We start from the raw sequence: 14,823 nt of genomic DNA, 5'->3' as shown, positions 1-14,823 counted from the left end.
GAAAGCATGAGTCAATAACAGCACAAACACACAGGGCAGCCACATCAAAGCAGAGCTTAACACTATTTCAGCAATGATACAGAGAGCCACATGATACATGATACAGAGAGCCACAAGAAAAAGTTATTTGCTGAGCTAAAAAGCCACGGAGCTTAAACCACATTGAAATGCAGGCATTACAGTAATAAAATAATTGTTTTTAAAGGCTTGAAAAGATGTTAAAGGAAGAACCAGGTGAACACCTCTGAGGATAGCCTTTCACTATGCTGATTTATTGTAATAATATGAAAATAATATGTACCTTTCAAAGCCTTTATCACCCTCACAGTTAAGTTGTTTTAAATTGTTTTAAATAGTGTGTTGTGATGCTGTAACCTATCCGGGGACCTTAGAGTGAAAGTCAGGTAATAAATTAATAACAATAATCCACATACAGATCTCAGAGTGTCCTCCAGAATATTACCGGTATATCATCTGTGCTGAAGAAAACCAAGCATCACCAGTTTAAAACTTTCCCCACAAAAGAGGTAAATAACCCCACACAGCAAACCATTTTCCTGGACCAGATTCTAAAACAGTTTTTTTTGTGGGGGGAGGGGTTGTATGGTGTGCCATGTGTAGAGAGAGGGAACGTCATCATTCCACTTTTTACAATTACATCTCCCCTCCAGGAAAGCTCTCTCCTCCCGCTGCTTCTGGTTTGACTCAGCTCACTTGCGGGCAATCTTTTTATTGAGCATAGGTCCTGATTTGTAGGGAAGCGGTGGCGCTGTGGGTTAAACCACACAGCCTAGGACTTGCCGATCAGAAGGTCAGCGGTTCGAATCCCCGCGACGGGGTGAGCTCCCATTGCTCGGTCCCTGCTCCTGCCAACCTAGCAGTTCGAAAGCACATCAAAGTGCAAGTAGATAAATAGGTACCTCTCCGGCGGGAAGGTAAACGGCGTTTCCATGCGCTGCTCTGGTTCACCAGAAGCTGCTTAGTCATGCTGGCCACATGACCCGGAAGCTGTACGCCGGCTCCCTGGCCAATAAAGCGAGATGAGCATCGCAACCCCAGAGTCGGCCACAACTGGACCTAATGGTCAGGGGTCCCTTTACCTTTTACCTGATTTGTAAATCTGGGAGGAGGTTATACAATATCTCTATCATGGTGGTTATCCCACACTTTCCGGTGCTTTTTTCTTTCATTTGGAAAAGATTTGCTGCGAGGAAGGTGTTTCCAGTTAGGTTTGATTATGGAACGGGTGCTCTTTGTACATGCACATTTTATGCAGCGTTCTTTGTGCATGCACATTTTTTTAGGAAGCCTGTTGCCAGTGACCCATTTGCAATAGCTCAGTGACCTCCGTACATTATTAAGCCCCCATCTGGAAGTTGCTGGAGTGCTTGTTATTACTCCAACATACCGGTAATAAAATACCTGGGAAAGGCAGCTCACCTAGAAGGAAAACTCTGGTCCCAAAACTCCTTGCAGGATCTTCAGGAGAAGAAAAGGCTTAGGAGGCCTAAGGCAGTTGGACGGCACTTTGTATGCCTCCTTCTGGAGACACCTGAAGCCAAGCTGATGCCAAACTTATCACTCTACTTTCCTTTGGGCAGCCCAGAACCTCCAGACACACTGCCCGGGCTTGCACTCCAGGGAGGTCACTTGGGTGCTGCTAGTGCAGCGATTTGACTTCACCCCAGAAGGTGAACTCCAATGTCTCATGAGACAGAAAGGTGCCAAGAACCAGTTTTCCTGGGGGTGGGTTATGAAGCTGGTCTTCATTGCTTGAAGGACAGGGGCTAGCATCTAACTGATTAAAAAAGGTAAATGTAAAGGGACCCCTGACCATTAGGTCCAGTCATGGCCGACTCTGGGGTTGTGGCACTCATCTCGCTTTATTGGCCGAGGGAGCCGGCGTACAGCTTCTGGGTCATGTGGCCAGCATGACTAAGCCACTTCTGGCAAACCAGAGCAGCGCACGGAAACGCCGTTTACCTTCCCACCAGAGTGGTACCTATCGATCTACTTGCACTTTGACATGTTTTTGAACTGCTGGGTTGGCAGGAGCAGGGACCGAGCAACGGGAGCTCGCCCCGTCGCGGGGATTCGAACCGCCGACCTTCTGATCAGCAAGTCCTAGGCTCTGTGGTTTAACCCACAGCGCCACCCGCGTCCCTTATCTAACTGATTAGGTGAGAGATAAATATAATAAATAATACATAAACTTTAATGATCTCTAACTATTGGCCATACTTGTAGGTGTTGATGGAAGCTGGAGTGAATCAAGTTCTAGAGGGCCATGGGTTCCTTATTCTTGCTTTACATAAGAGCCCAAGAAGAACCTCGCTGGGCTCATCTAATCCAGTGGCCCACCAGGTGCCCATTGGAAGACCACAAGCAGCTCCTGGGCATAGCAAAGCTCTCTCACCAACTGAGCTTCCCAGGCATACTGCCTCCAACACTGGTAGCAGAAGGTAGTTACCATGGCTAGTCGTTTTTAGCAATGGTGCCTCGACAATGACTTGGCCATGTCCACAGAATGGAAGATGGCAGGATTCCCAATGATGTGCTCTGTGGGGAGCTGGCTTCAGGCATTACAAAGATGTCTGCAAATGTGACATGAAAGCTGGCAACATCAGCTTCGCCCTTTGGAATCCCTTGCAGACGACTGCAGTGCCTGGAGACAGGCAGACAGGTGGTGTATTCATAGCAGTAACCAGAGGAGGAAGGACTGCTGGCAGGAAGGCAGAAGAAATGCTTGGTGCACTGGCGGCAGCACAACCAGATGCCTTCATCTGCCCTGGCTGCAACAAAACATGTCTCTCTTGTATTGGGGTCCACCACCACAGCAGGTACTGCAGCCTTCCAACGGTTTGAGTACACCCCAAATGGCACACTCCTCCATTGAGAAAGACGGATTCCAATAACAATAGGAATGGTGCCGGTTAACTTATACACCCCTTCTTGGAAGCAAATGCCATTGAAAATGAGAGTTACCTATGCCTAGAAATGGTTAGGAGCCCCACTCAGAAGTCTGATTGAACAGCCTAAGCAAGGTATAACTTGTAGACCAAGATCTGAAGAGAGCCGAAAGCAGGAAGAGAAAGTGTATCAGCAACATCAGTTGTAGCAAAAATAGCTCTCAGCTTTGTCGAGTCAAAGCAAAGCAAGCCAATGTATTTCCATTGGGGAGATTCCAGTTTCCCTAAATATGAGTTAATCAAATGTTTCTATTTCTGTAAACAGGGCTTTGTTGTTGTTGTTGTTGTGTTTGTTTGTTTGTTTGTTTGTTTGTTTGTTTGTTTAAAAAAAACTCGAACCCAGCCCTATGTATATTTGCTCAGATGTAAGCCCAAGCTGGGGACACGGATGGCGCTGAGGGTTAAACAACAGAGCCTAGGGCTTGCCGATCAGAAGGTTGGCGGTTCGAATCCCTGCGACGGGGTGAGCTCCCGTTGCTCGGTCCCTAGAATCATAGAATCATAGAATCATAGAGTTGGAAGACACCACAAGGGCCATCGAGTCCAACCCCCTGCCAAGCAGGAAACACCATCAGAGCACTCCTGACTCTGCTTAAAGACCTCCAAAGAAGGAGACTCCACCACACTCCTTGGCAGTAAATTCCACGGTCGAACAGCTCTTCTTGTCAGGAAGTTCTTCCTAATGTTTAGGTGGAATCTTCTTTCTTGTAGTTTGGATCCATTGCTCCGTGTCCGCTTCTCTGGAGCAGCAGAAAACAACCTTTCTCCCTCCTCTATGTGGCATCCTTTTATATATTTGAACATGGCTATCATATCACCCCTTAACCTCCTCTTCTCCAGGCTAAACATGACCAGCTCCCTTAGCCGTTCCTCATAAGGCATCGTTTCCAGGCCTTTGACCATTTTGGTTGCCCTCCTCTGGACACGTTCCAGTTTGTCAGTGTCCTTCTTGAATTGTGGTGCCCAGAACTGGACACAGTACTCCAGGTGAGGTCTCCAGGTGAGGTCTGACCTGCTCCTGCCAACCTAGCAGTTCGAAAGCATGTCAAAGTGCAAGTAGATAAATAGGTACCACTCTGGTGGGAAGGTAAACGGCGTTTCCGTGCACTGCTCTGGTTCGCCAGAAGCGGCTTAGTCATGCTGGCCACATGACCCGGAAGCTGTACGCCGGCTCCCTCGGCCAGTAAAGCGAGATGAACACCACAACCCGAGTCGGCTACGACTGGACCTAATGGTCAGGGGTCCCTTTACCTTTACTAAGCCCCAGCTAGCACAATCAATCCCACTCTTGTGTCAGTGGCACCGGGTGCCTCAATTTATGCTTCAAAAGGGGCATCTGCAGCTCAGGTTTAGCAGTGGTAGTCTTAAACCACCTGAACTGATGTCTTGCCAAGCACGGTTGTCGTCAGTGATGAATTTCAGTTATGATTTCTAGGTTTTAAAAAATCATTAATTTTCAGAGGAGCTTTAAAAAGGAGTGGTGAAGATAAGTCCACCAAGGGTTGGTGTCTGTTTGAAGAAGCATCCCATTGTAAGAGGGAAGGAGACACACCCCGCCATCCAGCCGGCTGTCTACCTCCCCTTCCTCCCCACGTCCCTTTCTTTCTGCTTCGCTCGGCTTGTGTATTAGAAGGACGCGTGTTTGGGTGTGTGCATTTCAGTCTGAAATAGAAGCAATTTCCCTTGAAAAGGCTGTGAAAATCCCCCTGCCTTTGAACACGGAGGCACTCGCTCCTTTCCCTGTAATGCTATAATTGCCTGGGATTTTCACCTAATGCAGAGGGAAAGTCCAAGAGAAGAGAGCGCGGCTGTTTTTGCTTCTCTCTCTCTCCATCACCCCCGCCGCTCTTTTTCCATTATCCCCACCGACAACCATCACCACATCAGATCCTCTTTGGCAGAAGCGCATACAGCAGAAGGCTCGGGTGGGGTTCAGGGAGCGTCATCCGAAAAGATGCGAGTAATTGTGGGTCCAAAACTAAGGGGGTCGCAATCGCTGAGACACACCAGACTACGTAGCTGGCCAATCCCACGCCATTCAAAAAGAGCCCCCCGCCATATTTAAGCGCCAGCGGGGCTTCCGATGTGAAACCGGATTGACTCCGGATTGGTGAGGGTCTGCCCGCAGCACAGATCTAGGCTGTGATCCCAAACACACTTTCCTAGTATGGGCGTAAGCCCCGTGGGCCACAGCTGGATTTCTTTGCATAGGGTTGAGCTGTGAGCTAGGTATCGCAAAGTTAAATGCGTCTACTCGGGTGTAAAACCACACTGGTCTGCAACAGAAGCTACTTCCGAGTGGGCGTGTTTAAGAGGCTGACAGGGCAACCGTATTCGCGGGATACTCAGGAGTAAATCCATTGTGTTCGATGTGGCTTACTCCCAGGTAACCGGGTAGAGGACTGCAGCCTATAGGGTTGGTTTTCAAAGCAAATGTGTCTAGAATCGGCGTCTAAAGCTGATTGGAACTTTTAGTGGATTCAGTTCAAACAAATTAGCGCACAGTCGCGTCCGGATTCCTATAGATAAGCATGCATGCGACTGAAATGTTAAATAGGCCGCGGATCGGAATCTCTGAACGCTGGGAAACGGAAGAAAGAGTATAATTGTGGTTTTTTAAAAGAAGGATTTGGGGACTAAGGGACTCACATCCACCACATATTCATTCATGTCTATATCAATATCAATATCACGGATTCCTTAACACATCAAGGTTTTAAAATACCCGCAAAATATAATCGCACGAGGGCGGGCTTTTAAAATATAATTTCCCTCCAGGCCTCGTTTGTGTGTGATCTTTCTTTAAAATGATTAAAAAATTAAATTTTAATGTCAATATTAAGATGAGGTGGCATTTCTGGTACGTCTTTCAAGGCATGGAGGATGTAAGCGAGTAATCCCACCGGATGGACTGGGGTTTACTTCCAAGTAAACGTACAGAAGCCCAGGCTCTGAAAAGTTCCATCCCCAAACCTATATGGGACCTTCTGTGTAGGGGTCAAGAAAAGTCTGGGGCGATGGGGAGTGGCAAGGAAGGTCTCCATTAGGGCCGAAATCTGTCAAAACACACCGCCGTCTCCACCTCTTTGTCTAACGCCCAGCAAATAGCAAACAGAGGATCTGATGGGTTTTAACTGGGGATGTTGGGTGTTGTTTTGGCACGCTTGTTTGGGTGGATAGACGTCTTTTTCTAGCGGGTCTTCCTTCCTCTGTGGGGTAATGGACGCTGGTGCTTGCAGGAACCGAGGAGATTTGGGAAGGATCGCTGCTGGTGAGGGAGGCGGAAGAGATCCACCCTTTATTCTCCCAAACGGCTAAGGCTACGTGCACTCGATCCTCTGAATCTGTACTGTGAAACGATCCCCCTCCCTCTCTCTCAGTTTGCCTTATTGACGTTAGTTCCAGACGTTTAATAGAACACGTGTAAACCAAATTCTCTAAGAGTGCACTCCTATACACGCCTCCTCAGGAGGTAGTCCATTTGAACTCAATGGGGCTTACTTTCGAGTTATCGTAAGAATGCAGCCTCAAAAGCTAAGCCGAAGGAAGGCTGCGATCCTACTCCCCATGTTTACTGGAGCTGGGAGGAAGCGTCGCTGAACTCACAATGAGGACTTACCTCCGAGGAACTATCTCAATTTTGCCCGCGCCCGGCTTAATTGAGTTCTGGATCACGGAGTGAGATTCCACTCCACCTCCCTTAACGCTGCAAGGGCGATCCCGATTCTTATGTGCGGTGATCTGTTCAGAGTTCAGCTAGGCAGCGATTTAAGCGCGCCGCCGAACTAGAGGATATGGAAATTAAGTGTGGTGGAAATCCCAGGTAAATGTGTCTCTCTCGGTCTGGAATGTGGGCTCCTGAGGATTCATCCGGATGAAACCGGTTTAAATCCAGATTCCTCAACTTGAATGTGTTGTGGATGAGAAGTGTCTCTCCCCCGCCCCGGTGCCACGAGGAAATTGACTCTCCATCCCCCGACACTGAAGCAATCTGCCGCAACAACTTCACTGCCCGGTGAATTCGGAGCGCAACGGATTCGGTCCTGCTCCGCTTAAACCGTCCCGACCCTAACCACGCGCGCAGCTCCAAAGTAACTCCCTGGTGTCTTTAAAGGGGCTTACTCCGGAGTGAGAGGGCAGAGGGTCACCTCCAAGTTCTGCCTTGGAAGCAAACCCCAAAAGGAGCCTTTGAAAGCAAGAGTTGCGTTTCGGGGACCCGTGTACTCCGCCTCAACGAGGTCGTGCGGCTCTCTCACATACACACTTAAGCCGGCTGCTTGGGAATAACGCTGTTGGGCGCGAGCATTTCCTTCCGCTCACACATAATAAAATAAAAAACATTGCATCCAAACGCCAACCGAGCGATGATTTAGTCGGGTAAAAGCAGAGATCGTTTGAACGATGACTGGAACGTTCCTCCGTGGGGGGCGAGCGGGCGTGGGTGAAATGGGGGGAGAGAAATAAAGATTCGCCCCCCCTTCAGATCACACCGGTTCCTCAATGGATGTCTCGCCTTGGCTGAAAGTTCCTGAATTCCTCCGATTTTGTTGAAATGTAAAACAAGAGGGTTGGCTTGCCGGGGGTGGGGGCGGCGGCGGAGGAGGAGGGACAGTCCTTTGAAAATGATTATTAATAGAGCGGGAAAGCGACTCTTAACACTGAGCAGGAGCCTGATGCTGGTGTTTGGGAGCGATAAAACAGATATAATAAATATTTATTTATTTATTTATTTATTTATTTATTTATTTATTTATTTATTTCGGGTGGGGGGGTGATAAGCACACCCGCTCCCACATGCAAGGAAAAAATCGACGACTCGGGTCTTTATAACGACCCAATCCTACTTTCCCCCATAATTTATAGGTGGATTTCCTCCCCCCCCCCTTTCTTCTTTTAAAGCATTTTAGTGGCTCCTTCTACCCAGGGAGTGAAGTCCGGACAGGTTGTTATAGCTACCCTGAACCACAGGGGTCCCCCCCCTGTCTATTTAAACCCCCTAAATCTTCCTTTCCCCTTTTCTTCTTCTCCGCCCCCCTTTTTTTCTTAAACCAACCCCCCTCTCTACTTCCCATCCTCCCCACCCCTCCGGGGACTGGTGGGCCAACATGTCCTTAATGAGTATTAAAACACTATCTCTTCGCAATTAGCTCATTCCTTCGCCTGGCTTGCTGGATTGACGCACAGCGCAGAAGGAGCTGGAGAAGCCCCGGCAATTTCCCCTTTGGCGATAAGTGCTGATTGGGTCTCTCGCTCAAGCAAGCCTGCTCCAAACTTTTTTCTTCTTCTCCCTCCTCTCTCCCCTGCTAAATGTTTGCCTTTAGTGTCTCTTGGCTGCGAGAAGAGGGATTTCCCCCCCCTTAAAAAACCCACCTCTCCGATATTTATTTTTTTCTTATTTATTGTTTTCGTCTTCTTTGAGAGAGAAGACGAGAAAGAAGATAATTTCTATATAGATATTTATATATACCTATATACACCGATAGATAGATATATACAGGGAGAACTAGCTACTTGCTTGGGCTGGGTTGGTTTTTAATTTTTTCTGGGGGGTGGGGGTATTTTCTCCGCCCCCCTCCCCTGCATCCAAGAAGAGAAAGTTGGACGTTTTGCTGGTTTTAGAGGGGGCAGATATAAAAAGGCTTTTTTTGCCAACTTTTGGGGGGCGAGATGGCCCTTTTGGGATATTTCCTGTTTCTTTGTGGGTTGACCCAAGGTCTCTCAAGCTATCCCATCTGGTGGTAAGTTGACTTTCTTATTGATTGATTATTTTGGGGGGCGGTAGGGTGAACCCCTTTTCTCCCTCTAGCGCTCGCTTTTCAAAGAGGTGTTAGATCCTTCCCGTTCCCGAATATGTTGAATGTGGAGGGAAAAGAGACTGTGGTTCCTAAAAGGGTTTTTTTAAGAACGCACTCCCCAGCCCCTGTCGAAAGTCTTTTTATTTATTTAAGCTGTATGTTTATTTTGACTGTGTTAGCCCTGATCTACCGTTCTCCTACTGTAAATTTAAAAAAACCCAAAAACCTGAAAAGGTGGGGAGGGGGTGAGAGAGAGAGAGAGAAGAGATCAGAGTTGCTGGGTTGTGTGTGTGTTTTTTTTTTAAAAAACTTGCTTTGATCCTCTCCTGCCAAGAACAAAAGGTACTGAGTGAATTAAACAGATAATGATACAAGTCGACACGAGTTTTTCAAGGTGATTTTAAGCTAGTCATGTGGAAGGAGAGGAGGAGGAAAGCAAAGGCTCTCCCGACAAGAGGAATATATATATGTGTGCAAAATAATGTGTAGGTGTGTGTTTTAAAAGCACGAGCAAAATATTGTACAAGCGCGCAAAAGATTTTTATTTTTTTCGTGGCGACCGAGATGGACTTGCCTTCCCCTTGGTAAGGTGGGAGCCTCCCCGCCCGCTTCTTAAATAACAACAAAAAACAACAACCGACAATCATGGGATCTTGAAACTTGGAACGAAATTCCTAAATATTGTGCCTGGATGAAATTCTGTCAACATGTGGGTGCCAGGACCTGCGTCAATGCTCCCTCTTTCCGTAGAACCGAGAGGTGTGTGTCTGTAGATACCTATCGCCAAAATATACACAGATTTTCCTTGGTGTCTATAGTAGTTGCAGGCAGATTCAGTGGGGACAGGGCATCATCGACACCCCCCCCCAAAAAAAAATCCTCTATTCCGATTTGAGACAGTGAAGGTTCTTTAAGCACTCAGTGCAGAGATATGGACTCTGTATCTAGATCCCTAACTGCCCGGCGTCCTCTCTCCTTCGGTATATCAGAGATGGTCCTACTTGGGTTCTTAGGCTATTCGATCCCTCTTTTACGCCTGGGTCGAGGCGCCTTTCGGATCCGGCTCTTCCTCCAAGGAAACGGCTGAGAGCCTTGTGCGACTCGCTGGTTCAGTCTGGGGAGTCCTCAACTCCTGGAAAAGGATCCCCTTTTCTCTCTTTCTGTCCGGGGTAGCCGCGGCAGGCTGCACAGAGACTGTAGGCGGCGGCGTTTGAAATTGACCAGTCTCGAACTAAAGACTTCGGGAAGGGAGGCGAAATTGACTGGGGCTTGCGCGGGTGTCCGGAAGGCAAAGCCTCTTTTTTTTCTCTCCACCCCACCCCGCCCCCGTCCCGCAACCATTCCCAATGATTCCTGGAAGCAAAGAGAAACGCGACCCAAGAAGGAAATCTGATTGAGGGTGGTGGCGAAAGGTTAGGCAAAGATTAGGGTTTGGTGGGGGGAAAGGATTGCCCTCGGAATGGAGAAACCATCAAGACTCTTAAATGAATGGCTGTCAGACGCTCGCTTCCTCCGTCAAAGCGCAGAGCGCTCGCCCAGTTGGTGTTAATGTTTCTGATAAAAAGTCTGGGAAAGGTAACTGGGGAAGGCTAGCGACGCTGCGCCCTGCCCCTTTAAGAGCTCGGATTTGGGGCTTTTTGCGGCCAAATGTGAAGGGACTAAGGGAGAGAGAGACTTGGAGAGAGAGAGGAGAGTTAGGCGCGCGGGCGTGTTGCGGCACATCAGCCCGATCAGCGGTAATTACAGACTCCAGGGAGTCGGGAAGGAGGAAGGAGGCGGCGGCGGCGGCGAAGCCACCGCGGTCGTTCGCGGGCTTCAGCCGGGCGAAAAGTGCGCCCCCGAGCCGAGCGCCGCCGGAGCGAACCCGAGAGAAGGCTTCGAAGTGGGGCGGGTAGCGCTCTTCGCCGGCCGGGGCGCGCATTCCCACGAGCGCAGAGGGAATCGAGGCCTTGGCGAGCGCTGCAAGTTCTTACTAGAGGCTGGGGGCGTAACTGGAATTTTAATAGCCCTCCGCCACCCCCATCCCCGGAGGTATTGCCGGAGCGCCACCGACTAGCAAGCTGCAGAGCCGAGTCTTGTGTCGAGTCGCCCCGCAGGCAACCCCACACACGCACGTGCTCCCGGCAGAGGCTCCGCTGGAGCAGTTGGTGAGCCGAGTCTTGTGTCGAGTCGCCCCGCAGGCAACCCCACACACGCACGTGCTCCCGGCAGAGGCTCCGCTGGAGCAGTTGGTGCACTCGGTAGAAAAAAGCGGCATAAGGGTCCACGGACTGGGATACTTTAGGCAGCCGTGGGGATGGGGAGGAAGGGGGATGGCCCGCACGACCGTCGTCCCGCCGGCAAATTTCCTTGCACATCGAAAAACAGCACCGTCTTCGGGAGTACAAGAAAAGAGTGTGTGTAAGAGGGAGAGAGCGCAAACCGAGCGTGCAAACTTCCCCACCGCCCAAGTGGTGGAGTCCGGGGTTAGCTTCACCACTTGCTCGCAGCTTGCGCATAAAAAGGCCCTCTGTGCGCAAATCCACCTGCCTGTTTGTAGCTCAGATGCCCTTTCTTAAAATGTTTAAAAGTGTGTAAAGGGTTTAAACTAAAGGCAGTTGGTTTACACGTACATGGATGGTTTCCTGGTTTCTCAGTGTTCTGCTTCTGGGGATAACCTTTAGGACATTTTAAAAAATTAAATTAGATTTGGATCTCATGAGTGATGCCTTGTGTCAATATAGGCAGGCGTGAGCATTGGCGAAGACGGTTTTTGCAGAGCATCTATGCACATCGTATTAAAATATTAAGCCCGGCTGCTGTCTGAAACACAGGACAATATAAGGAATGGATGTTCATTTCGTTAGGGTGATCTAAAGACAGAAGAAGGTTGACGCACTCGATCTCTTTTTTTTATGCGGTCATTAAGCCGAACAAGCTGATACCCTAGCAAAAGTCTGTGTAGGGAAGACAGGAAGAGATTCTGCTGGTGTACAAAAACGCAATTGCCCTTGCACACACTTTTTTTTAAAAAAAGCCGATGTAGTCTCCTTAAGCCACCTTGCTTTTTAAAATCCACAGGAAAGGACAAAACTGGCATCTCCTAAAAAGCTCGTGTCTGTGTTTGTACTCACCACTCGCCTTTATGTCAAAATGCGGGGCGGAGAACTAGGGTCGCCCAGATTCCCAGAGGAAACAGAAGGGAGTTAAGGCAGTTTCTTGAGAGTAATTCAGTACTCAGGTGTATAATGAATTACTGCTTCTACAGCTCTATGTATGTGTGTAGGACAGTGGCAGATTGAAGCACACTTGACTTGCACGTTCAGTTTTCATTGAAAACAACAGACCATTCCTTGCAAGTAACCGTGTTTATGAGGATCAGTTTACAAAGGCTCCTTTTATAGCAGGTCCGAAAGTGGAGACAGAATTTTGAGGGCTTTTTATACATTGTTTGTGTGTGTGTTTTAGAGGCACGGATAAAGCAATTTGAAAGAAGCGGCTCCCTTTACTAGCAGTGCAATCCTTTACATGTCTACTCAGAAGTAAATCCATTGCATTCAATAGGAATTGCTCCCGGGTTAGTAAGCATATGATTGCAGCCTAAATGATCAGCAATATGTGCGAGATTGCAAATACGACTTCGACCCAAAATCCAAAATATTGTACTTAAAAAATCGCTTGCAAACATTCCCTCCCCCCTTCGGAAAGAATTCCAAAGAACATTCGTTTTTTTTCCCATTCCTTAAAGAACGATATTTAATTAATATATAGGAAACTGGGTGGGCAGGGGGAAGGAGGGAGACTCTCTCCTTTTAGAAAATAAGATCGATTAAGGCTGCAATCCTATAGCCAATGGGGCTTGCTTCTGAGTAGACCCATAAAGGAACGCGCTGCGGGGAGAAAGTAGCAAGGCGGGCGTGTGAAGAGGGAACGCGGTTGAGGAAAAGGCCACCGTGTCAGTCAAGCGCGTTTGTTTTGTCTGGACTCCTATAATGTACACGTCTCTGAACATACATTCTCTCTCTCTCTCTCTCTCTCTCTCTCTCTCTCTCTCGTTTTCTTTCGGGGGGGGGGGAGGCGGGCGTCGTCGACGGCAGAATTCCCCAAATAGTTCAGATATGACAGAGGGCACAAGATAATAAAATGTAAATATTAAATCCTTGATAAGACAGGTTACCTCGCACACCTGGGCTGCAAAAAACGTGGGGGGGGAGGGAAAGCAACTAGCTACGCATTTATTCAAATTCGAAGAAAGCCCCAATAAGCGAAGCCCTTCAATTTCACTATAAATGCCCCCCCAAACCCTATGGAAAGCGACAAGGAAGAAGAGGGCAATTTCCTTATATTTTCGCTCAACCCGCCCCCTATCGCGCCCTAAGAAATATAGGTTACGACCCTACGCACACTTATCTAGGAGTAAGTGTCATTGAACTCAGTGGGCTTACTTCTGAGTAGGAATGGCTAGACTTGCACTTGCAAGTCAAGACCAGAATCTTCTGTGGAAGCGTGATCTTTACAGGACAATCCTAATCAGATTTATTCAGAAGGAAATCTTTCGGATCCTGGGATTTATTTTCCAGATAAATATGTTCAGAACTGCAGCTTCTGTTTCTTAAGGCGGGGGTTCAAACCTGCCTGGAAATGATACTCGCTGTCTTTGCTCCCAGTCTGCAAATCAGATGGCAGTGTTTAGTCGGCAAGCGCTCTACACATGCTCAAAGGCACTAAAATCAGATTGAAATGCTGAAATCAAAGTTTATTTTATACTCCTCGCCGTTCAAAACAGGTTACATAGCGAACCATTTATATTAAGCATCTCCGCCATGCCATCAAACACGCACTGCATTAATTTTATTTATGGGTGTAGAGAGCTCTGAAATCTTAACTAGTGTTCTTCCAAACTGGGGTGGTTGGGGTATCGTGGCGAAGCTGGTATAAACCAGCGAAATAGGTGCCCCAGTTTACGGTCTGTCTGGAAGCCTTAGTACATTTGCACCTTTTCACACGTGACGTCTGTTTGCTTGTTTAAAATCGTGTGCGTTGCAAATGCAAACCCACTGTCAACAAAAACATACATTTTAGAATCTTTTCACACCCTATGCTAAAAGTGACTTTGAAGCTCTGCTATTTGTGGCACGTGTGGATGTTGTTAATCCGAGCAAGAAAACTGAGTGGTTGTATCGAAGCTATACACTGTAGCCAAGATTCTACAATTCCGTTAGAGACCGACTGAAGGAAAAGGCTCCCTTTCATCACGTGCTATCCCATTCACACGTGTAGTAAACAGGCAATATCCTTTTGGGGGCACGTGAGAATGCAGACTTCAGGTGTTGAAATCTGGCTATTGTTTTTGATAGAAGACTAGTAGATTTCATTGAACTGCGGTTTTTTCTTTACTACCGTCTGCCCCTTTTAAAACTGGCTCAGACCTGCTGTAATAAATAAAAGCCTGTTTCAAAATAAAATAAAAACCAAAGGACGGGAGGAACTCAGATTTGTAAAGTACCCACTCATATTAAATTCAGGGAGCTTATCTCATACCATCCTCCTAAACATGATTGCTTGGGAATAAGTAGACTGGCGGGCACAGTTTTAATGTTCAGATCCAAACGTTCCCATTTAGGATTACGCTCCATTGAAACCTACTAGACTTATTTCCAAGTTAGGACAAAATCCTTGCCATGCACACTTCCTTGAGAGTCAATAACCCTCATGGATGAATACAGTGGGATTTACTTTCGAGTAAACACACATTAGACCTGACTGCGTCTGCCTTTGGAATCTGCAGTGAAATGTCACATTCAGAAGAATTCTAAACTCTTGGAATGTGATTGGGACCATTTTGGGGGGAAGCATGATAAGTTCCACTTAGTTCACTTACACAGGAGTAAACCTCAAGAATTTAACCAACAACTTCTGATCATCTGACTGGCCACAGTGAGAAGAGGGTGATGAACTAGGTGGGCCCTTAGTCTGATTCAGCAGACTCTTCTTGTGAGTAGACACAGTGGCGTGGCGTGGGTTGTCAGCACCCGGGGCAAGGCAAGTAATTTGCGTCCCCTAACCCGTGGATTTGCGCC

The 14,823-nt window shown here is 47.8% G+C and overlaps 1 protein-coding gene across 2 annotated transcripts in view; it reads left to right on the top strand.

The window, feature by feature from the left end:
• Positions 1-8,135: 8,135 nt before the first annotated feature.
• WNT3A (Wnt family member 3A) overlaps positions 8,136-14,823 on the top strand; it is a 247,707-nt gene continuing 241,019 nt past the window's right edge. For both annotated transcript variants that reach the window (XR_014212229.1, XM_082192587.1), the window contains exon 1: positions 8,136-8,707. Coding sequence is in view for 1 of the 2 variants with exons in the window: in XM_082192587.1 (XP_082048713.1) it covers positions 8,637-8,707 (71 nt within the window). In the remaining variant the exon portion in view is untranslated. The remainder of the gene's footprint in view (positions 8,708-14,823) is intronic.

The sequence above is a fragment of the Podarcis vaucheri genome (genome assembly GCF_965113315.1).
Source record: "Podarcis vaucheri genome assembly, chromosome: 12".
Taxonomy (NCBI): domain Eukaryota; kingdom Metazoa; phylum Chordata; class Lepidosauria; order Squamata; family Lacertidae; genus Podarcis; species Podarcis vaucheri.
This window is presented reverse-complemented; position numbering and strand designations above follow the sequence as displayed.